The 24,834-nt window shown below is 40.8% G+C and overlaps 1 protein-coding gene across 1 annotated transcript in view; it reads left to right on the top strand.

Annotated features, from left to right (window-relative positions):
* The window catches only part of SNRK (SNF related kinase), a 38,411-nt gene extending 16,403 nt beyond the window's left edge, over positions 1-22,008 (top strand). The window contains exons 4-7 of the mRNA XM_048951879.1: positions 10,596-10,737; positions 12,858-13,070; positions 14,147-14,281; positions 18,118-22,008. Of these exons, the coding sequence (XP_048807836.1) occupies positions 10,596-10,737; positions 12,858-13,070; positions 14,147-14,281; positions 18,118-19,336 (1,709 nt within the window). The 3' untranslated portion in view covers positions 19,337-22,008. The remainder of the gene's footprint in view (positions 1-10,595; positions 10,738-12,857; positions 13,071-14,146; positions 14,282-18,117) is intronic.
* The last annotated feature ends 2,826 nt before the right edge of the window (positions 22,009-24,834 follow it).

Raw genomic sequence — 24,834 nt, 5'->3', positions numbered from 1 at the left:
TGTCCTCGCAGGGGTGCAAAGGGGATAGTGGGAGCTGCTCATGAAGACATGACTAAGGATATTACTGTTACTGAAACTCAGTGCTGTTTGACCGGCAGCTTCGAGTCCGAATCCATTTTGCTGCCTTCTGTCAAGTTGCAGGAGCCAGCTGTGTTGCTTTCAGACCCACTTTGTCACTGCTGGAGGGATCCTGGGCTCTTCTGCTTTTTGCTTTTTTTTTTCTGCATCAAGGATTTGCAAGGGCTTTATTTTACTTGCATTTGGTGCTGCTGGAGTGGGTGGCCATTCAAAGCTTCAGCCAGGTTTGCCCTGTGTTTGAGCACTGCTGAGCATGCAGCTGACCTCATCTGACCTGCACGAAGCTCGTTCTGATGTTTCTGCCTGCATACAGCACTTTATTCACCATGTAAATGACTGATGTAAGCATCGTGGCCAGTGGCTATTTACAGTGACCTTTTACCTTATGAGAATGCTGAATATAAGATTTGACAGGCTTGGCTAAAGGGGAAAAAAATAGTACGATGTTTGTAAGCCATATATGGTGTTGAATTACCTTTTGAATTCTAGTAGGTTCAAAATTGGATTGCAGCCAAACACGATAGAAGTAAAACAGAGGTGAGGCAAATAATCCTTCAGCAGTTTTTTAATGACTGTTTTCTTTTCCAAAACTCCTTTTTAATGTTACACTGCATCACTTCTGGGCAGTTGGGTGTATTACATGGTGAGTCTGAAGATTTGAGGGTGCAGAAAGCTAAAATAGCACTGTACGTAGCTGCTTCCAGCGTGTGGTTTTGCCCTTCCATTTTGCTTGCATCAGTGCAGAGCTACCCCTTCTTGTGTGCTACACTCTGTTGCGTGGCTGCCTATTTGATGAGCTGATCTGATGAGTTAATTTGACAGAAGGCTATTAATTTTTCTACAGGCTTCACTTCTGCCAGGTTAGCAAACAGAGCTGTTTGCTCACTTAGTTTTGAGCTGGTGCTAAGGAAGTGATGGGAGCTTGCGGCTTGCGCCAGTGTTCTGGGGGAAGGTGATAAGATGCACCCTTTTTTGCAAGAAGCAGCTCAGGTTAGAACAGCTCAGCCTGGCTCGTTTGCCTTCACCTTCCATGCGAGAGAAGCTCATTTGGCTGAAAATGACAGTCATTCATCAAGTGGAATTAACAAAGAATATTGTATGGTCTGTGCCAGTATCCAAGTGAAAATACAGAGGGCAAGCTGTTGGGATAGACTTTGGTTACTAACCTATCTACTAAACCCTAACTTGAGTACAGAGATGCCTTTAGCATCCAGCCATGTTCACATGTGAACTGTTTTCACTATATTTCAAACTGCTGTGGACAAAGTATTTATCATAATGGAATCCATGTGCATGGGATAAGAAGCTTCACTTTGTGTGCCTTACAAACAACTACTCCAATTACTTACATTCAGCCATCAACTAATTTGGTAACACAGATCTGGCAGACCTAAATAGACAGTTTTGGAAATGTGGCTAAGCAACAGAAACCAAAAGAGAAAGAATGCATTTCTAAGTGCAGGATTGACAAGTCAGAGTAAAGAAGACTATTCTAGATTGAGGGCAGTGTTCAGTAAAAGTTGAAGGTGTGGGTTTTCTTGATTTGTTCATGAAGAGCGTCAACAGTTTGTCTATAATAGTTTCATGCAATCAGCAAAAGCCAGGCAATTATCTTGAGGGGAAAAGTAAGCAATAGTTGCCAAACTGAATGAAAATAGAAATGCTTTCCAAAGATAAGAATAGTTGCTGATGAGCATGTCTTAGTCAAATAAAGGAACATATAGAACAGACTGTTTCATCAGACAGATAAACTAATTATGAAAATAATTTGCTAAATGCCATTTGCTATTTTGCTCTTTTTTTTTTTTTTTTTTTTTAAGAGATAGGGGAAGGAAGAGATTTCTCTTAATTCTCTTGTTTGTGTGTTCTAATAGTCATTTTAATTGGATTTGCAGAGCTTTAAAGCAAGAACAGCCAGTCCTGTGTGTAAATTCTGATGGTGTTGTCATTGATTGCAAAAGATCTCTGCCTCAGTCTTCTGCAAGGGAGAAGTGAATCCCATTTTACAAAAACTTCAGAAATGTTGTCAGCAGACAGCAGCATCTCTGGCAAGTGGAGCTGTCTGTATGCAAGCTTACTGGAGGTCATGGGATGCTAAAGAACAGAAAAAGGGTTCAATCACTCAAAGATCACATTTTTGGTAGCAATTCTATTTTGTTCTTTACCCATGCTCTTCAGATTTACAGCTGGCCCAGAGTCGTCGTCATCATCCAGGCTCGTCAGCAGTGTGCATATAGTAGTGTACAACCACCTGTGATGCATACAAACATTGATACTGCTAACACAAGGTTACTCTATACTGTCCTGTTTCTGTTTTTTTTTTCAATGCCAGGGATGGCATCTTCTAAGCTTCTTGTCTGCAGAGGGTCGGTGTCCTTATCTTCTGAAGCACAAACATATCACCAATGTAACACCCCCCCCTGAAGCACTGATCAGAATGAGACCAGCTTTTCTTTTTTACTGTGGTTACGTAGGTTTTCATTAAGTGCATAAAAGTCTTCCTGCAGTGTTTTCATATGGATTTGTGCTCAAGCTGTGTTCTGACTCTTCAGAGAGTTGTGTGAAGTTTTCTACAAATTGGAGTTTCCATTGTTTTCCATAGTCTGTGCTGTGAAGAAATCAGATATGAACTAGTAGCAAGCATCCTTGTCACCGGTACCATTGTGAATTGTGAGCCTGGACTTTACTCCTGAGCCCATGGCAAGTTCCACTCCTAAATTCCTGTCCGAATGAAGTAGTTCAGGATGGGTGTTTGTGCCTACCTTGGAACAGCCTTGAGATACTGCTCAGGTGCTGCCTTCAAGAATGCAAAGACATGGGTGATTTTTACATTAAAATTTCCACATTTAGCTCTGCACAGAAGAACTTGATGTTGAAAGAGACTCAACGTTCAGCATTCAGGCCTCATCTTCAGGAGGTCCCCTTGAAATCTGCTTTCTTCACAGTGCTCTGAAGAGGCTGTGGCAGTGACATTCTCTTTAATATCTTAACACAGTGATTGGAATAATTGCCCGCGATGCTGCCAGTCGGGGTCCATTTCCATCCTTCATTCATCCCATCTGTAGGTACCTTTACAGTGGTAAAAACAAACATGTACACATTCTTATCTCCATATAAGTTGATTTTTTTCTTTTTTTTTTTTTTTACACTTGAGTTCAGTGGCTTGTCATGCAGGATAGTTGACATTCAGCTGTCTCTTACACACTTCTCACTGGAATGTTTACTCTAAAACCTGACTAAATGTATGTTTTCTGTAGAAAGATATGTCTTACCAACAGAAAAGCATATGCAGTGCGTACTGCTCAGCAGTGCTACTGCTAGGAGGAAAAATCACTTATTCCCATGAATTTCTCAAATAAACCCTTTTATTAATGGGACTCAATTTATGTAGCTAAAGCAAATGTGTCTATTGCAAAAAGGAGTATAGATTTCTAGCTTATGATCACAAGTTATAAGTAGCACATATAAAATGTGATAAGTGTCTGACTTGCAAGGGCTGGCAAACGTTTGGGCAAGCCTCTCATGCTGAAGTTACCATGCCACAAAAATAAAGCTTTCTGAAATCCACAATTCTTGTCTTAGAATTAAGTGATGAACTCTAGAAAGCAATAAATGCCTAACGAGACGAAGCCCAGTTCAGCGGTTAAGCTGATGAATGTGGATACAGCTTGTGCTGCTTACAAACTTGAGCAGAACAGATGCTTGAGTGCCCTGTGTTGAAGGCAGGCATAGCACAGGCAGCTGGTGACGTCCTTTGGTTTCCATGGCAGTGACTTCATGTTATGTAAGGAAGTTGCGTATACACAGCCCTGGTTGTCATGGCTCTGGGAATCCTGCTCCAGCAGCCCTTTCCTGAGCAACAGTATTTAGTGGCTTTAAAAGCAATGAAATGTCCTCTGGTGCAGTTGGCTAGCTAATGCTTTTAGAGTCTAACCTCTCATTTTATTCAGGACGCAACAGTGGTGACTTCAAGTCAGTAGCACTCAGTGCAAATGATAAGATGCCTCTGAAGATCTTTGCTGTGCTTTTGAAAGAGTCAGCTTTTGGCTGCTGCAGCATAATGAGAGTACTGTGTGCTGCCTTTCAGTATACTAATAGGAAGCTTTACGTCTAAGTATGTTAAAGCATGCAGCACCCCGGGCCTAAATTCTTTTTTTGCAACAATTTTCTGGAGAGGGTAAATTGGATAACATTTGGAGAAGAGGGAAGTAAGCAAGCTCGATGAAGCCTTACTAAGAATAGTAGAAAAACTTTAAGTTGTGTGAAAGATAAATGTTTGTATTGGCTCATCTGAAGTTGGGTTTCTGTAACCCTTCTCTTCCCTGTGTTCTTTGCTTAGGATTCTCAAGTCTGAAACTGGCACCTGAGTTCCAGACTGTGAAAAGGAATTGTGAGCTGCAGACATACATTGATTCCTTGGCCCAAGCCAAGGAACTGTGCTTTCAAGAAACCCAGCTCGTGTATTTGGTTAACTTATTGCAATATTGAAAAGTTCTGTCCAAATCCTGATTATTATTATCTTTTCTTCAGGGGGGTCTTATTCTGCTTTCAGCTCCTTGCTGGTGCAGCCCTGTTGTGAACCAGCACCATTCTGTGGTTTCTAATTGCTTTTACATGCATTTCTGCAACTTTCTAATAACGTATAAAAATAAGGTCTTTCAGCCTGGGCTTTTCCTCTGTGTTGACCCAAGTTAAGAACATACACGTTTTATAAGGAAGACAACCTTTATGGTATGTGTTTTTTTGAAAGTGTGTGATATACAAAAAACAAAACCAACAACAAGAACAAAAACCCAAAAAACTCTGTACCTGAAAACTTGGAGTTATTTTTCTTCCCCCTTTCCCCAGTTATGAGCTGGTCTAATAGGAGGTGTTCTTTCCAGAAACCTTGCTGTGCTGAGATGCCAGGCCCTTATTTCACTGCTGCCACAACATCTTTCTAATCTGTATATAGCTGCCTTGGCAGAGCTGATGTCTCTGACAAAGCAGAGCGCTGGCTCTTGACTGAAGCTTTCACTCAGTTTTGATGTTTCCCTCCTTTTGCAAAAGCACAAGAACACTCTTGGAGCTGTAGGAGTAAGGATCGGGCTGCGTTGCCTGCTCTGCAAGTGGAAGTGGTCTCCCTGGCAGAAGGAACTGATCTGCTTTGGCTACACCTGCAGTGTGAGCAGAAATCGGCAGGGTACAGCGTAAGGACAGCATGTAGCAGTAAGTCTTCACAGTGGCACTCAATCAGTTGAGTTCATCTCAATCTCCATCTCCCTTAGGATCCAGAGAACGGACGAGTTTTCTCATAATTATAGAAATACATAATAGAACAGCTCTGATTACTGCAACAGAAAGCAATAAGGCAGAGAACGTTTCTGTTGTGTGGGGAATTATGCTGTAAACAGACTCTGTAATAAAATAACCTCTAATTCTGAGCTTAGTAATGTCTCAAAGACAACCACTCCTCAAATTCTTAACTGCAGGTACTGTTTTGGAAACAGAGTTTTCCAAAATGTGATATGGTACTGCACTAAGTGGGAGACCAAAAGCATCTCTCTAAAAGAAGAAAGCATTTCCATTCTTTCCTAAAGTTTGTGCTCTATGTTTTCTGAAGTTGACAGAAAAAATTTCATCAATGGATCTCCAATAGAAAAAAGCAGAGAACACATTTGTTGATTTTTTTTTTTTTTTTTTTTTTGCATTCTTGAATAGCTTAAGATGAATTATAAATGGCAGTATTTCTCAAAGATCAAATATGTGCTGAATCTTCTAAAACTTGATGGAATTTAATAATATTTGGGAATTGAATGCGTTAAAGATTTAGAGAATTTCAGTATTGAGTCAGGCTGAAAATGAGGAAAGGAAAACATTCAAACTTCATCATGTGTTGGGATGGCAATGGGCTCACTTAACTTTAAAAGAGATATTTGCAGCTAAGATTTCTAGCCCTCAGCTGCAAGTGGCTTTAAGGCGTAAAATAAAACTCTTGTAATATTGCAGAACATGCAGGAATTTCTTTTGTCTTTTCAGGAAACGTAAACGTAGGGAGATCTGCCAGTAAAAATCCCATTGTTCAGTTAAATCCAGTGTTAGGTTGTAATAACAAGATACTGCTATTACACTACTTTGCATGCAGCATTTGTCTGAATTCGTGGGATAGGTTGAAATCCCGTGGAATAGTCCAGTTCTTTACAAAGCGTTTCTGTGCTTCCCTTGCTATTGCAAGGTTTGTGTATTTCAAACAAACACATTTTGAAACTTAGTTCTACGTTTCCTGTTTTCTAGCAGTTTTTTACCACTTCCTTCACACTTGAAATCATCCTTTTTACACGGGTGGTGACTTGACTTCACAGCAGAGATACAACCCTGTGCTGGTTCAGATGGAGCGTTGAAGTTCAGCATGCTCATGCTATCAGTACTATTATAGTTCTTGCTTTTCTTGAATAAACACCTGCCTGGTGCTGTTCTAGATGGGCAGAAGGAAGCTGTTGATGCAGTGAGGGGCTTAATGTGCTGAGTTTGGCTTAGGCCTTACAGGATCATCTCCACCTGCTGTTAGCACTCCTTCTCATTATTGTGACTAATGATTACTGAGATCAAGTTTTTTAATAAGACCTATAGAATGTTGCCTGAAATACTGAGTGTCAGAAGACAGAATGAGATTGGCCAGCCTTCTATTTTTACAGCCAAAAAAGAATATGGATTAAACTTCTGCATCAATCTGTTACTCAAGATATGTAGTCTGAGCTCAGGTCGTTTCTGAATAGGACAAATGCTGCAGGAAAATTCACTAAATACATTGTCAGCGTTTCTTAGCAAAAGAATCAAAACCCTTAATCCTTTTCCAGATATGCACTCCAGATAGTGGGGCTCCAGCAACACGTATGCTTTCCATTGTGTCTCTGCCATGATAACAGTGTGCAGTAGATCAGAAAGAGAACCTTACTGAAGATGTTGCCTCATTCTTCAAAGTGGTTGGCTGGTTTGGCTGTAGTTGCACGTAGTGTTTCAAAGAAATAACTGCATCTAGTTAAACTGATGCAGAGAACAGGCTAGGACATCTTATTGAAGAGACTGCCTATGGAGGGGCAGAACTCTTGAATACATCTTCTCAATACATCTGCAGCCATCCAGGCACTTGGCTCTGCTTCTGTAGCTGAGGGGAGATGCTTTCTATAATGTGATGCTGGAGAGTTTGTGAAGCTGACCTCAAGGTGGTGTTTGATGTGGCTTAAGGTCTGTGCAAAAATAAGGAGGGAACACGTTAAGTCTTTCCACATGGAGATGAGAATTATTTAGGCATGCTATTTCATTGCGTTCTCTTCTTCCTGGTTATTAGTGTACTTTGGATCTGCTTAAGCATGTCTGAGCTATTCCTGACAGCAGGAATTTTAGTAGCCATGAGTATAGATGCAGTGAAGTTCTTCGGCCACAGCTATAAAAATAAGTTGTGTGCAAAAGTTATGCAATTGCTTCTGCATGTGGCCACTTCTTGGCCACAATAGATGAGTGTCTGATGAGGCTAACAAAATATGTATTTGTTAGGAAAAAGCATAAGTTTTGTCTGTATTGTGTGAGAATGAGGTCACTGCTGACCCATTGTCCTTCACTGAGAGCACAAAATACCTTAGATAATACGTCTAGATGAAGCAGAAAGTTTTAAGCACTGTTTTTAGTTCATAGTTTCTTCCATACACGCAGTGCCTTTTCAATAACACAGCACATCATACACTGTACCAAAGACTGTAGGAGAGACTGTGAACATGAGGTGCAAAATACAGTAGCTAATGAAAGAGATACAAAATTCTCATACGTGATTAATGATTACTCTTATTTGTTAATGCAAATAGTATGTTAATGTTAATGTATAAACTACACAGAATCATAGAATCTCCAAGGTTGGAAAAATCTTCCAAGATCACCCAGTCCAACCATCCGCCTCTCACCAGTACCTCCCACTAAACCACAGCTCTTGGTACAGCATCTGAACACTTATTTCTTTGCATATAGAGAATGAACTGAATTCTGCTTCTAGACTTCCTGATTCTTTACAAGTACCTGGATGTACGTGTTTCAATTTTCCAGAAGTTACTTAAGCAGTATTTATCATCACATATCCTTGCAAACCCAAATTTTAGAAAGAATGTATATGTCCAATAAAAGCCAACCACACAGCTGGTGCACAGTGTGCTGTGTCACTGTTCTGTGTGCTGGGCAGAGCATGGATTGGACGCTGCTGTCTAAAGGAGAACACTGAGGGGTGCTCAGTATGTACTCACTGTGAGCTGAGCCGCTCGGAAGTCGGCTGGAGTTTCCTCTGTGTGGTTCTGTGGCACTTTAATTGTTGTCTCACTGCTATTTTTGTCCTCTTCTTGGGGCTCTTCTGATATTTTAAGCTCAGTTTCTTGGAATCGTCTGTTCTAGCTTTTTGCCTGCTCATTTTTAATTTATGGTTTAATTATTCCACTCTCCAGTATTTTTTGTCTTGGCTTAAGCTTAGCCAGTGTAATTTTATTACGGCAAACATAATTTATCTGTAATTACAGAGCTCTGTGGTGCCTCCTGAAACGCTTCCTGCTGGAAGGAGACACCGAGCATTTTATTGGGAGGCACTGAACAGAATACTGACAACACAACATAGATTGTATTGCAAAATCGATTCCTTAGGGAAGGGTAGGAATCGAGGAAGGGCACTGACATACAGAAGATGGCAGCTAATAGAAATGCGTGATGGTACGCATTCCGTGTGCCTGCAGAAATGAGGTTTTGATACCTGTTGCTTGGTGGGAGATGGGTAATGCGCCAGAGACTTCTGGCTCCGTTCAGACTAAGCAGGAAGATGCAAGCACCTTTACAATAGTCAAGGTGTACCTTCAGGTAAAGTTGTCTCTGCCTTGCAAGGCTTTCAGTCTCAGCATTCCAAACCGTGCAGCTTTCTGGCATCGGGCTGGTGAAGCAGTAAAGCCCTCGCTGACTTTGCAGTGTGATCAATGAAGTTGAATTTGCAGGTCTCCATGGCTTGGCGTGCTGGCCTCCAAGTGCTGGGCACATACAGGATCGAGGCCCTAAAGTAGCATAACAGAAATCAAATAATTGTTGGAGTTAATAGCATACACTTAGTACAAATTAGAGCTCTGAAGAAAATTACCCTGTAGCGTCTTTTTCTCTCTCAGCTAAACCATACGAAGAATGTGTTGTAACTACCAAATGAATAATTGTGCTAGGGATGAATGTGTGATTTACATTCTTAAACAAAACCGTAGCCATCCCTCAGCTTTAAATGCACGTCAAGTATTTGTGCAGGCCGCACAGAGCCAGCTGCAGTTGGGCAGCTAGCAGCGCGGTTCCCTCCCAGCTCCTCCAGGACAGAGCTGTGTGCTCTGCTTCCCACGGCTGCTGCCAGCTGCTCTTCCCTCAGGAGCTTTCTGCCTCTTCCCTTACCTCGGATCTGCTGCTTGCTTCTTTTACTGCGTGCAGATCTCTGAAATGCTGGGGTCTGAGGCCCAAAACTGCTGCTGGAATTCCCATAGTGTGAAGTGACATCTGAAGTTGAAGAGCATTCTAAATATACAGTGTACATTTGATTGACTATTTTTTTGTTGCTTAAACTTTTCAAACTCTACATTTCCTGTATTGAATGCATTGCGATACCTGAAATGCTTTTTTTCTAGGCAAACTTTATGAAGAACTGAAGTAAATTTTAGCCTTTCCAGTAAGTAGAAACCAACAAAAGCACTTCATACCTAGAAGTGCTTCTTTTTCATCCTAGGTTTGTCATTTCATTGGGGACCAAGGAAATTGGTAAACACTTTTGGAATTGAACAAAAGAAGAATTGGATGGAAACAAGAAAATTTGCATAGCCTAGTAGAGATAGCTGTTAACTTCATTACATGTTCAATAGATATCTAAAACCAACCAGGCAAGCAAGACAACTGGAACACACACGTCTTAATGATTGGTCCTTAATGTGTAAGACAACAGCTTTACAGAGAGAATTTAATTCATTACTTAGCATTAACAAATAACTTTTTAGAAGTCACTGCTCCTGAAGGAAAAACAAATATCTGATTCATTGTCGTAAGTGGCTTTTAGAATTTCTTACTGCATAGGGTAACAAATAAGATGGAGAACAGTTTGCACTAGTCTGTTAGAAAGGAATGTGCTTTGAATACACATCTCTCTTAATAATCTGTGCCTACCTATGAAGGAAAGCGTAATAAACTCTTATCTTCTGAGTGACCGGATTATCTTCAGCTTTAAATGATGTTTTGCTGTCAAAGATGTGATGTCTCAATACTTTTCATCTTCGAAGAATTGAATTCTGATTTTTTTTCCCCCCCTCATAAGCTATAAAAACTGTCAGTCTGGAACTGCTGTATTTCAGAGGAATTGCAAACTCTGTAAGTAATGCTGATAATCGAGAGTACAGTAGTAAACTCAGGATGCATCTCAATAATACATCAGTTTTGATGGTAATAATGTCTACTTTTTCAGCCATTACTTTAAAGCATGAATTATATATTTACAGATATATGGAGTTTGGGGGTCATCCTCTTTATGTTGGTGTGTGGACAACCGCCATTTCAAGAAGCAAATGACAGCGAAACTCTGACTATGATAATGGACTGCAAATACACGGTGCCACCTCACGTATCCAAAGAATGTAAAGAGTAAGTAGAGTACCCAAGAATTGAAAGCACTCATAGAAGTGGATTTTCATTGTCTCTGAGAGTCCTCATGCAGTTTATTAGCGTGGAAATATTCTTTGCTAGCTACTTGTGTTCTTCCTTAGTTCTCAGTATTTCCTCATGTCGACTGAGTATCTTGGGCAGCAGTATAGCATCTTTTTATTTCCTATACTTGTTCTTAGAAAAGGTTACTCCTATGATTTTTTTTGCCAGTAGGCTTTTCCATCATTTGTGAAATTGTGTCTTTATTCATCTGTCATCCATTTTATAAATGATCAGAGAAGATGCTCAGGGCTTGACTGGATTTGGCCACTGTTCTTGCTGGGCAAATTGCAAAGTGTTGCTCGGAGTACTTTGTGGCAGGAGTGAAAAAGGTAATGGTCTCTCTAGATTGCAGTTCGGAATACAAGGTGGCAAAGCCCAAGAATATCACAGCAAGCTTTGCTTATCTCCTGCTGAAATGGAAGCTCCAACATTCTAGGCAATCACAGGAGAAAAATCATCTATCTGCAAAATGCCATATGCTGCTTGAAAATCATGACTCATTTTGATGTGATGCTTTTCTGCAGTATTCACTGCTGCTTTTTTATTTTTTATATGTTCTAATATTGGCCCATACAGTAAAGATCAATTAATGACATCATCAGTTCTTTTACTATATGTCAGAGTCATAAGACTAGAGGAACATCTAAGATTCTGTTCCTTGACAGAGAAGGAAATTTGTTATAACTGTGGTCAAAATGACCACTACGCTCTTAACCTGTGCAGTCCAGGAATGCATAACACAACATGGTAACGAGTTTTCATGTCTTATAGTGTCTAGCATTTCTGGTATGGAAAAGCTCCTATCAGGGCTCTCAGCAACTTGAAGAGATTTACAAACGAGAAGAAGTTTAAAATACAAGATGGGAAGAGTTTGAAAGCTCTTATTAGTGAATTCTGTCAGAAAGGATCATAGAATGGCCTGGGTTGAAAAGGACCACAGTGATCATCGAGTTTCAACCCCCCTGCTATGTGCAGGGTCGCCAGCCACCAGACCAGGCTGCCCAGAGCCACATCCAGCCTGGCCTCCAGTGAATCTTGTGAGATGTTGCATGTGGTGTTTGGGCCATGAAGTTTCCTGTTTTTTGGATTCTTTTGCTTAATATACTGGCTAATGCTAATCTGCTTAAAGGCCCAAGTAGATCTGCTTTCTGCATGTGGCACTCTGTGATGTATTGCCAGTTAGCTAAGTGCTCTGAAGGTTAGGTTTACTTAGGGAAATGGCTCTGAAACTGCCTAAACCATCTGCTTTAAGTGAAAACATTCTCGATGTTTTGGGATGCATAAGAAAGCCTGAAGCAGGAGGGCACTTGTGGTGCATTTATGATGCACTTTACTACCTTACTGCTGGTGTTTTACTAGGGCATTAAAAAGAGTCAGATGAATTGCATAGTTAGTTCTGTGTGTGTTCAAATAGTAATACAAGTGACATCTCACCTGGATAACTTCCCAGTAGAGACAGAGTTCACGGAGGTGACAGTCATCTTTTCCTGCTTACTTTAGGAGTCTATGCACTGCCCTACCAGCACTTGCAAACGTTCAGCGTCAACCTGTTAGTATGTTTGTTACTTCATCCTAGATGTTGTTTTTAAGGGTGGAAGAGGTCACTGTCTTTTCACAGATGCAGAAGAAACAAATGTCTTACAGGCGATCTCAGAATAGAACATTTCTGCTTATTTTGCCACTCTACAATCTTGTTGACAGCAGCAATAGTAGGAAATTATATTTCTATTATTGTACAGACCAGCCTGTAGGCCATCTGTCACAGCTGCCATACAAACATTAAAAAAAACAAACAACAGCAAATCAGATGTTAGGAATCTAAGCATAGCAAATGAAAACTGTAGTGCTTATGGTATTTGTAGTTTTAAATAAATAAATAGTTTCAGCTCAGCAATATTTGGAACTTGTTTGAGAATAATTTCTTACCACACTGCTTACATAGAGACTGCTGAGGACCTATTTGGGCTGACAGCAAAGTTCTTTCCAGTGCTGCTGTTACAATGGTTGTCTTTTAAACATGCAAGTGCATTTTGTTTAGATCTGTTTTTTGTTTACAGTCTGATTACACGGATGTTGCAGAGAGATCCGAAGCGAAGGGCATCTTTGGAAGAGATTGAGAACCATGCGTGGCTCCAAGGAGTTGACCCTTCCCCTGCAACAAAGTACAACATTCCTCTTGTGTCATACAAAAATCTGTCCGAGGAGGAACACAACAGCATAATACAGCGCATGGTTCTTGGTGACATTGCAGACCGAGATACTATAGTGGAGTAAGTTCTCTGTCTCCTACATGAAGTGCATTTTGTGCCACCGTACCAGATACAACACTGGTGACCTGGGTGTTTCAGTGTTGAAATGTCAAGCCATTCAGTTATCAAACGAAGTGTTACAATCTTGCTCTCTGAGAGCATTCTAGCATGAGAAGTACTGACATGGATCCAGTTTTAGGCAAAACTTCAAGGAGGTGTTTTGGAACAGTGTTTGTTTCCTGCAACACTTTGCAATCTTAAGCAAATTTGCTTTGAAATCCATGCTTTGACTTGTGCTACCTATCCATACTAGTTATGCCTGTCCGCATGCATATGTAGAGGTGATAAATTCCAACATTTTTCCTTCAGTATGCTGGCATATACATGGATCTTTGTAATTCAAAGTACTATTTCTTATGTCTGTGTAATGCAAAATCGTCATTGCCACTGAGTGAGCATACTAGAAAGCTGCATAGTTTCTTCTAACAGATTAAAAACCCCAACTCTTCACAATATTCAATGCATTGAAAGAGGGTGTAGCTGTTTTTTCTATTTGTTCATGTTTGACCTGGAAAAAACTCTTAAAACCTTAACATTGAGGAGAGGGGGAGAAAAATAAAAGAGATAACAAAACAGCAGGGTCACTACTTAGGTTTTTAGCTGCTGGTGTCCTTTATGTTGGGATTAGGAGTATAATGTTATTGTGAAGTTAACGTGACAGCTGTAAGATAATGGAAGGTTTTCATCTGGTTGCTACATAATGAGTGTTGGAACGTTGTGTATATGCCAATGGGAAAGCCTGCTGCTGGTGCATAACATTAACAAAATACAGTTTTGTTCTTTCAAGTACGGTCAGCAAAGGAAGAATTAATTTCTTTTAGAATGGCACTCTAAAAATATTCTCATTCACCCAAAGTGAACTGACTAGACCTGTTGGCTCTTTATTTTTAGGAAGACCAAGACAATTGTCAGGGTATCAGAAAGACACAGTTGTGTTTGCCAGGTGCTGTGCCTAAGAAATACAGCAAGATGTGCAAACTGCGTGTCCAGTTCTTAGAAGCCACTGATGTACGGTTTGTTTCTTGTTGTTTCCCTAGGGCACTGGAAACTAACAAATACAATCACATCACTGCTACGTACTTCTTATTGGCTGAGAGGATTCTGCGAGAAAAACAGGAGAAAGAAATTCAGACCAGATCTGCAAGCCCTAGCAACATCAAAGCGCAGTTCAGGTAAGAATTAGAGAAGGTAAATTTTTTTCTTCTTTTTTAAATTTAGTGTCTTACTGAATTGTTCAAGTCCTACTTTTATAAAGCTGTGACGTGCTTATTTACTGCCAGTTTTAAGTGGGTTCAAATAAAGTGCTGTGGACAATTGAGAAGCTGTTCACGAATTAGTTACCAGTATTCTCAATTTCTACTGTTTTTAGAAGATGGGTAAAGAATTTGAAGTCTGTATATGAAGGAATACCTGCTGGGAACAGATGTGTGCGTTGACCATCAGGTCCTCATAGAAAGTTTGTGCAATATCCTTGGGAGAAAAAAATCAGTTGCATTGTCCTTAAATGTGATGGGGAGTTACTTAGAGATGAGAAATTACTTGAATTTGACGTTAAGGAGTAGTTGTTAGCTTTTGGTTCTGTAAATCAGGATTAGAGCAAACTTCTTCAGGTTGTTCTGTTCTTTTTAATATAGTTTGATATGGCTGTTATGTAAGAAAAATGGTTGAAAACTTCAGTCATCCATTTAGAATTACTGCCATAGAATTCTTAGTTTGACAAAAAGCACCTTGGAGTTTTCAAAGCTTCAGTTTGTTGATAGGCAATAAAGCAAAGGGAGGAGAGGAGAATTGTGCCATGTAATTAGTACTTAGTGTGTTCAACCAATCCACTTGCTGTGCAGGCCACTATCACAGCATCACATTTCCAGTTACAGAAGCATATGCTTATGTTGTGAGTAGTTTCCAGTTGCACATTGATTCTGGGGCATATGAGTTTTGAACAGTTATGTTTCTTAAATGCTTTCTTTTTAGTTTGCTGATTAAGTGTTAGAATACAACAAGAAACCTTCTGCTGTTAAGAAAAATCATTACTGGCCCATCTTGACAATCTTTCCAGTGAAGATGGAGGTGGTACTGAGGCTTTTCCATTAATTTCTGCCCTCTGATCTCCAGTCTTTTCAGAAAGTTGCCTTATGACTTAGGTAAAATGTTATTGATAATCACTGTTAGCAATAATAGCAGTTGTTGGTAGCTCATCTCTTAGTGAGAGAAGAACACAAAATGCTTCAGTTGCTACTGTCCTTCAGCTTTGTTAATGTAGCAAGGAAAAGACAAGACTGGTCATTCACGCTAGAGGGCTTTTTGTGCAACTTTTCTTGCAATGGAAGTCATATAAGAGTGGCAGAAGAGCATGAATACTGTGATTCCCTTCTGCTGCATATCTATATTTTACTTGGACTAATTGATAGAAAGTACTATCATCTCAAATACAGTCTTAACAAAAAAAAACAAAAGGAGTGCTTGTTACAAATTAAAGGTAAGCACAGTGGAAAACAGGTTCTAGATGCATCATCTGCCTTGATTGTGACCTTGGAGCTAGGCTGAAACTTTTAGGACTTAGATGAATCACTTCTGAATATCCTTCCATCTACCTGAATAACAAGTTGTTTTAGAATCTTACAGTGGCTATTATCAGAATCTTTGTTGTCTGGAGATTGTGTGCTAGATTACACTGAAATCTAGTTGCTGCACAGAAGGGTCATCTCTCTCTGTCTGCTCACGTAAGAAACATTATCTGATGTGGCATGGTGACAAGTGCTTTAGAAGAATTATTGCTGCAAGTACAGGTTTTAATCTACAGAAACTTAACTGGTCTAAGGCTTGGTGTTACAGAGCTTACCTCTTTTCAAGGTCACTACTATATGCCTTTTGCTCTGCACTTCTCTCTGTCCTCTTACGTCCATCAATCTCTTTTACAAGAAATTCAATTAGAACATCAAATGTGTCTAATAGTAAGTATAAGCTGTAAAACAAATTAGAGGAAAACTTTGGAGTTCAAATGAGTTCTAAACCTACAAAGTCTGCTTTTAAATTGTTTTTTTCATTGTATCAGTATCACTTTTTCTGTAAAACAGCTGCTCCAGTTAGATGAGGAACTGGGACACATAGATTTATTGAATCTGAATCTTGGTATGATTTTGTAATGTTGAATAGAGTAGTTAAAGTCTGCGTTAATAGCGTGAATTTTCTTTGCGTGACAAGCAGATCCACAGTAATTGATGAACTCTTGCCATTAACAATTCCAGGTAGCATTCAAGTTACTTCTTTTCTCCATGGTGGTTCTAAATGGAAAGTATCTAGAGTGATCTTATGGAAAGGACAACGGTGATGCATTAATTTCATTTTGAGAGTTTAGAAGATGTAAAAGTTAAACATGAATAACTCACAATTTGGAGTTTTCCTTCTGGCCCACTCACCTTGGACCTACTGGACACAATGTGGAGGAAGACAGGGAGGTAAACGTGGGCTACTATGTGAGATACACGTAGTATTGGAGGCTTGCTGATGTGACTTCCATCTACAAGAAGGGCTGTAAGGAGGATCTGGGGAACCACAGGCCTGTCAGCCTGATCTTGGTACCAGGGAAAGTTACAGACCAAATCAGCTTGGGTGAGATCACACGACATGTGCGTGGCATCCCGGGGATCAGGCCCAGCCAGCACGGGTTGATGAAAGGCAGGTTGTGTTTGACCAACCTCATCTCCATCTGCAACTGGGTGACCAGCCTGGTGGATGAGGGGTGTTGAGCAAATACAGTTCTAACACAGATGCATCTATTAACTCTAAACACTTGAACACAATGAGAATAGCTGGTGGTCACCCTGATCTGAAACTTTTCTGCTTCCTCTCTGCTTTCCAGCCATACTTTGTTTCTTACTTGGGCTGGAGAGTTTTGCAGCCCCTTCTGGTGGCATGCCCAAAGTAAGGTTGGCAGTATCTTGTAATGTCATCCATACACGAGCAGAAGTCTCTTTCCACTGCTTCTTGTGCTAGATTATGTTAGCTAATGTAAAATCACTTGATGAGGAAACTGCTTTTAACTTCAAGATAACTTTTTGAGAAGATAGAAGAAAACTCTTACTCTGTACAAGGAATGTGGAGCTTATGCGCAGTCAAGGTGGTGAGTTCTTTTGGATCAGTCTTCAAAATACAGGTAGAGAGGAAGGACTGTCAGTCTTTGTTCTGAATTTATTATGTATGTGATGGGAAAATTACATCTCCCAAATGTAAAGTAAAATATAAACCGTTAAGTCACCAGCTGCTGATGGTAAACCTGATTTACTCTCAACTGTCACTTCAGTTCGTTTTGAGACACTCATACAGTTTGAACTTTGATTATGCTAGTTTATTAAGCAATCTGAATTCTGAATTTATGGAACTGCAGTATTCCTGTTGCTGAGGTAAGGTCAAATAAATGTGTGTGACCTTGATGCATATGTTTGAAATTAAAGGTGATTATTGTGGAACAGAGCTTAGTCTGAATGAAACTTAGTTAAATAGGAGAATGTTCCTTCTGACTTTGCTTTTCAGCCTCATTTGTGTTGATTTTAACCTGATTTTTGTAGTAAGAGCACTGGGGAAAAAAGTAACAAAAGCAGAATATTCTAAACCACTTTTACTCATCTTGTACCTGAACCTTCTTGCGTCCCTCCTCCGTGGCACTGGTGTTTCTATGCCTCCTTCAGATTATTGGAAAGGCAGTTATTTAAAGCTTTGTATTGCTTACCTCATTTTCTGAGTAGTGAATTTTTTTAAGATTCCTTTTGACAGAAAACATTTCTAAACGATGCTTTTGTAAATATGACATTCCTTTCAGGTAACAGCATTTCCAAAGGAATGCACATCTTGAGAATGTTTTTTCTCAGTTACTCAGCACTGCCCTTTACAAATACACAACTCAGGCAATCTTTGTGGCAGTTCTTAAGCTCCTCTTGTATAGGTCTCAAACTTGCTTGTGTGTTTTGAGATGATCACCATGATGTGACTTTTACCTTTTGTACTTCTGTAGGCAATCATGGCCAACAAAAATCGATGTACCCCAGGATCTGGAGGATGACCTTACAGCTTCTCCTCTCTCCCATGCAACTGTTCCTCAGTCTCCAGCTCGCACGGCAGAAAACGTTCTCAATGGACACAGAAGCAAGGCTGCTGGTGAGTCAGCAAAGAAAGAAGAGATGCCTGAGTTAGCAGGGCCGGCACTCTCGGTAGTTCCATCAGTGAGCTTAAAACCCACTACGAGCGGCCGGAAGTGCTTGTTCAGAGTAGAAGAAGATGAAGAGGAGGATGAAGAGGACAAGAAGCCTATTTCTCTTTCTACTCAAGTTGTTCTGCGCCGTAAGCCTTCGGTTACAAACCGACTGACTTCACGAAAGAGCGCCCCAGTCCTCAATCAGATCTTTGAGGAAGGAGAGTCGGATGATGAGTTTGACATGGACGAGAACTTACCCCCAAAGCTCAGCAGGTTAAAAATGAACATCGCTTCGCCTAGCACGGTGCACAAGCGCTACCACAGGAGGAAAAGCCAGGGCCGTGGCTCTAGTTGCAGTAGCTCAGAAACAAGTGACGATGACTCGGAAAGCAGGAGGCGCCTCGATAAGGATAGTGGGTTTACTTACTCGTGGCACAGGCGGGATAGCAGCGAGGGGCCGCCTGGCAGCCAAGGAGACGGTGGTGGACAAAGCAAACCAAGTAACGCGAATGGAGGAGTGGACAAAACGAGCCCAGGTGGTGACAGCAAAGGCGGGGGAAGTCCCTCCAGCAACTCCAGCGGCAGCACCAACAACACTTCAGGCTCCACTCGTCGATGCGCCGGATCTGGAAACTCAATGCAGTTATCATCTAGAAGTGCAGGGGAACTGGTCGAAAGCCTGAAGTTAATGAGCCTTTGCCTGGGCTCACAGATTCACGGCAGCACTAAATACATTATTGATCCTCAAAACAATCTGACATTCTCTAGTGTAAAAGTACAGGAGAAATCATCGTGGAAAATGTGTATAAGTTCCAGTGGAAGTGCCAACCAGGCTTCTTCGTTGGGCAGCCTGAAGTTCTTTTCTGACCAGATATCAGACACGGCAAATGAATTGGAACGGCTAAAGAACAGGAACTTGAAAAATAACGTGCTACAACTACCTCTCTGTGAAAAGACGATATCTGTGAATATTCAGCGGAACCCAAAGGAGGGCCTGCTGTGTACCTCCAGTCAGACCAGTTGTTGTCATGTCATTTGACAGCAGCCTGACTTTAATAGCTTGATCTATTTGACCGCATCTTTCTTCCTGTTCAGAGCTGTGAACGCCTTGTCACTGAACCCCTTTTGTTGTCTTAAGATTTTTAAGTGGGCTTTGAGCAGTTATTTATTACGTTTTAATTTTGTGTTTGCTTGATGATATGACAATGCATGGTCTTTGCATGCTGCTAGCCATTATATTTTTTTTCGACGAAACAGAATATTTTGTTGTGTAGTTTTTACATTTATAATTTTACTATGGAAGATCTGGATTAAATTAAAATGACTATCTGGATCCTAATGTAAATGGAGCACTTAGAAGTTTCACGTTCTGCACTTAAACTAGAGAGAGAGGAGCTTTTGTTCACTTGTGAAATGTTAATTCTTGTTCTGACCTTCTGTGATATCTAAAATCTGTGATATGTGGCATACTTCTATGTGTCTGAAACAGAACCAAAGCAATAATGTTTTGATGCTGAAAACTCTTCAGGGAGCTTTCAGATGTTCCAAGGCTTGTACAAAGCAAAGATGCACTGAAAATTAGCGATCTTGAAATATGAGTTTAAACCCATACCTATTTGTCTTAAGTTATGAAGTGGATAAAGTTGTGGCTCAAAAATCAGAGCGAAAAGATCTCGTTTTGCTAGAGGCAGTTGCGTTGCATTGTTGGGTTGGGTTGGGTTTTTTGTTTTGTTTTAAAGAAGCAAGTAGATTTGTAAGGCAGCTTTTTTCCCATAGAAATATGTTAATATTACAAGCAGACAATCTTTTTTAATATAACAGAGGTAAATTATTAAGCCTACTTCTGAGGTTTTACGTGCTAACTGAAAATAAACTATTTGTATGAATTACTTTCATTATTAGTATATCATGACACTTAATATTTTAGGTTTTTACCTTGTGAGCCTTCCTCCCTGTTCTCTCCCAGCCTCCTGGAGATTTCAAAAGGCAATAAGGGATGGAAAACCTTTAATTGGATTCAAGCTGACGTAGTTCCTGTCACTGTTTTTCTCATTATCAAATCAGGCTCTTGTACAACTTAAAGTACTGCTGTTTGCCCATACGCACGCCCCTTATTTTCCCTCAGTTACATGCTTCTTGTCAATATTGGTGAAAATAGCACATAGGAAAGTATTTATTTTACAACTATTTGCCTTTCTGTTGGGTTTCTCATAGCCACGGCGAGGTCTTGTTTCAGAGTATTTGTGTACCAGTGGGTGCATTTGACAAGAGAAGGGGAATTTACTTGTGGAATTTTATTATCTAGATAAAAATATATTGCGGATTCCTGGTTTGGGGAAGGGCGAGAATGTTTTATTTTTTCATGCTGTGCACTGGGTCTTCTGAGCAATGCTAATCAAACCGGTGGTGTTATGTAGCAGCGCCCTGGCCAGACGTTGGATGTCTGAGAGGAGTTTACACTGTTGAGCATCTTGTCACGTTGCAGAATGGCCAATACAATGTATTTCATGTCTGCTGTAGAGTGAGTAGAGCACCAAAGAACTGCGTTACACTTGGTTGTAATTTCTACAGTTGATGACAGCTCTTCTCATTAGTAAAAGACTTTACTAAGAGAACCTGAATTGCGCGGGGTTTCCCGCCAGGGATTTCACATTCTGCTTCCTAAACAAGGATGTGATGACGAGCATTTTACTTTTAAGTAAGTTTTAGGAGAGTTGCAGTTTAGTCAGTGTGGTATTTATAAATGAAAAACTGCAAGAAGAGATGTGTGGGTGAAGCCATAGAACATATTTGCTGACGTTTTTTGAGCAGGGATCTTCTAAAGGGCCAGAAATAAGATGTGTGGTTCACGGACAGTGAGCGTAACATCGAAGTAGGAGGAAAAGTTTATAAAGGGCATTGGCAATAAACTTATTTGTTGCAGCTTTTTTCCAAGCATTGTAAATACTCTTTCCTGATATTATGTACAGCCTTGGAATGGCACCTTTTAACTAACCCCAGGTGTATTTTGTTTCCCATGTTTTTATATACAAATGTATATATGGTGCTCACTTTAGAACAGCAGTGTTGATCATTTATGCTGCATAGTTGTATTATAGCCTTACTAGTTGTGTGTGGTTGGTTGACCTCTGGGCGTACAGCTGTTAGTCTGAGTGGCGTCCCTTATCCATCTGTTGATAGGTGAATGACTGTGCATGTGGTGTACGTTGTATTATGTCGTCACGTAGAAGGAAGGGCGAGAAGAACCACTACATTAAGATACTATTGGACCAAACTATTACTTAGAGCGAGTAAACAGTTCCTTGTACCCCTTAACGTGTCTTTGAAAGTTGCATATAGTTACAGTAGTGTATAAATTAAATATTGTGCAAAAACAATTAGTCTTGTATTTTTCTGTATGTGTGTATATATTATATATAAAATAATGTACCTCTAGCAACTTCATCTGTATTTAAGATGTGACAATCTTGACACAGGATTTTAAAAGTAGCAGTATAAATAAGCAGAATTAACAAACAAATATAAAAATTTCTCACCAAGAAAGAATTTGCGTGTGTGTGTGTGTGAGCGTGTGTTAAGAGGGTACAGAAATAGCAGCTGATTTTATTGCTTCCAGCAGTGTTTGGCTTTTTCATTGTATAAAACTTCATGATGTGTGACAGACATGGAAAATCCAGTTAATAAAAGTACTATCTTGACTGATGCATAACCTATGCTGTGCATGTCAGTGCAGTTTGTTACTCCCAGTGCTCAGTGTGTAAGGGCAGCGCACACCCTGCTGATCTCCCTGCACTGCAGGCTTGACTTTCAGAGCAATGTGTGCTGGGAATGAATTCTGGCAGCAGACACTGGACAGTCACTTCAGCATCACCCCCCCAGGGTCTCATGTAGTAATATACAAAAGCAGAAGATAGCAGGAAGGGAAGCTGGCACACACCTTTGTGCGTGGCTGTACGTTTATTTGCAGGGTTTTTTGTTAACCCACTTCTCCTCTCTTGCAGTTCTAAATTGCTTACTTGGGCTTATAGAGCGTCATAATTAAGCAGAGAGCTACTTGAGCAGATGCCAAAGGGGAAGATAGCTGTTTGTTTCCTCGGCAGAACTTCAACACGATCTAAGGAGTTGAGAGTTTGGTGATCTTTACAGCACCTAGAGACCATCTGTGATGATCCTGTCCTACTCACTTTCTTGGCCAACGTAGGGCAGCTGGCTGGTGCTCTTCTCTCTGCATCTGGAAGCTGTGCAGTACAGAACACAGAGGGTTTCAAAGTCTCAGATAAAATATTTGTTGTGTGTTCATCAGAGACCAGCCTTAGCCACGCACACATCCATGACAGTTGGGAGTGACGTTGTGTCCACCTTGCTGGGAGCTGTTAGAAATAAGGTGCTTCACTTGTCTCAGGTTTGTCTTGTTAGGTAAAATGATTGATTGCGTATCAGTTTGCCATGTCTGTAGGCAGCCTGTTAACTGATCTGCTCGTAAAAAAGTATGTGAGCAGAAGTTTCAGCAGGGCATTGTACGTGCCTTTAATCCAGCCTTAACCCAGAACTGTTCTTCTCTGCAATACAGAACAGTGAGAGTGAAAAAGAACCAAAAAGTGAGTATCAGGGCTTGCTGGTTTTGTGCAGAGAAAGGAGGTAAGCTCAAGACAAAGCTGTTGTTTTCCCCCACCATCCATGGAAGAGACAAAACCACACCGTAAGGTGCAGCACTGTCTGAATGTAGGCAGTCACAGGTAGCGGGCAGCCAGGAGCTAATGCTGCTTATTTACTGCAACTCCTTCAGTGTACTGCATACAACGGAGTCCCATGTTGCAGTGTTTGGGCTGCCACGTGCTGCTAAACATCTGCTCTTGAACACTCGGTCTGAAATGAAGAATGTCAGTACAGAACTGCAATGCCTGAGCTGAAATACAGGCACAGGCTGTCAGTGTCATCACTTAAAAGCCACTGTGCCTTAGCACGTAGGGAGTCGATCAACACTTCTTTTGCTTTGTTTCCAAGGTACTGTGAAAAGCATTTCAGGTTGAGGGGAGGAGTAGCTGAGCCACTAAGCAGCGCAGCTGGCTTGTGCTTCCAAACTGCTCTGCCAGTTTTGCCTGCAAGTGCCTGATTGCTGTCTGTATCTGTCTGTGCATGTAACCACTAACAGATTCCTCTCTGGTGACTCAGGAAAGAACTGTGTAAGCAATACCCCGTGAGAGGAGAGAGAGGCTGGGCACCCCAGCGTGCCAGGCTCCATCTCTAACAGTATGGCAGGATGACTGGTGCTGCCAGGGCTCCAGAACCCTCTGTGCTCAGCTGGAAGAATCCCCACATACTGATTTCCAGGTCAGGGTAAGTGAGGGCTTGGTGAGTTAACTGTGATGTAACAAAATCATAACCAGAGATGCTCAATGCTGTGTGACCATACCACATTATTAGGGATGGATGGCATTCAACAGGCCCTGTACTATCTGCTCGAAAAGTTATGTTCATCACTGGTGCCTTTAAAAAAGTTGTGGCTGAGAATGTGCTCTATCAAATTCCATCATTGTGCTCTTTGTATCTGCTGTAGTTTCCATGGAAATAAATAGGAGGCATTACTTTTAAAGCAAGCTACATAATTGTATGCAATTAGTGTACCACTGCTTTATAATGAGCAATCTGTGTGAGGATGTACCCATAGGCTTTGGTGGCTGTGACCACTGCTGGGGAACATCTGAAGTCTGGTCAATGCAAAATGTGGAAGTAGCAGCAGAGGAAAATGCAACCCATCTCTCTCTCCCCTCCTGTTTTTAAGAGAAGGCAAACAATCGTGACTTATTAACTTGTATTTGCAGACATCTTTCATCAAGAGCAAATAAAGGAATGTGCCAGCCAGTTATACCAAACTTGGCTGGCAGACTGGAATGTCCTCAGGTGACTGAAAAATGACAGAAGACAGCTGAGGCACCATGACAACCTTTCCAATGGTACAGTTGATACGAGTAAATCAGAGCAGAGCTGTCTGTCACTGATGCTAGATTATTGCTTGCGGTACAAGGTGTTTGAGTAGTAACATCTTAACATAACCATACTTGGGCCAGCTTGAGCATGACTCATTTGTTTGTCTGGTTGGGCTAAAGCCAAGTTACTCATCAAAGTCATGGAAGAACGTTGTTGTGAGGGAAGGCCAGGACACCTTCCTTAGGAGCAATGTTTTTGTGGCTGCTTGAGTCTGCCTTGCTCTGATGCACAGGCTGGGACTATGCTTTTGAGGCTGAAACTGCAGTTGTTAAAGGTTAACTTACCTTGGCCTATTTGCATGGTACTGCAAAAGATACCAGTTTCTAAGAGTTGAGAACACTGAAATAGTGACTGATTGAATTCTGCTATACCAGAAGGGGAAAAAAAAAAAAATCCATTGACTTTCCCAGGCAGTAGAATTGTCCTGTGAAAAAATACTTGGGGCTTCTTTAAGGGCTTCACTTGTCTCTTCGACATGCCATGTCAGGTCTCCCCAGCAGCTGATTTCTCTTGTGTAACATCTTCCTGCTCCTACTCTCTCTTGAGAAA

This window comes from Lagopus muta, chromosome 7 (assembly GCF_023343835.1).
Source record: "Lagopus muta isolate bLagMut1 chromosome 7, bLagMut1 primary, whole genome shotgun sequence".
Lineage (NCBI taxonomy): Eukaryota > Metazoa > Chordata > Aves > Galliformes > Phasianidae > Lagopus > Lagopus muta.
The sequence above is the reverse complement of the archived record's forward strand: the minus strand, read 5'-3'. Positions and strand labels throughout refer to the sequence as shown.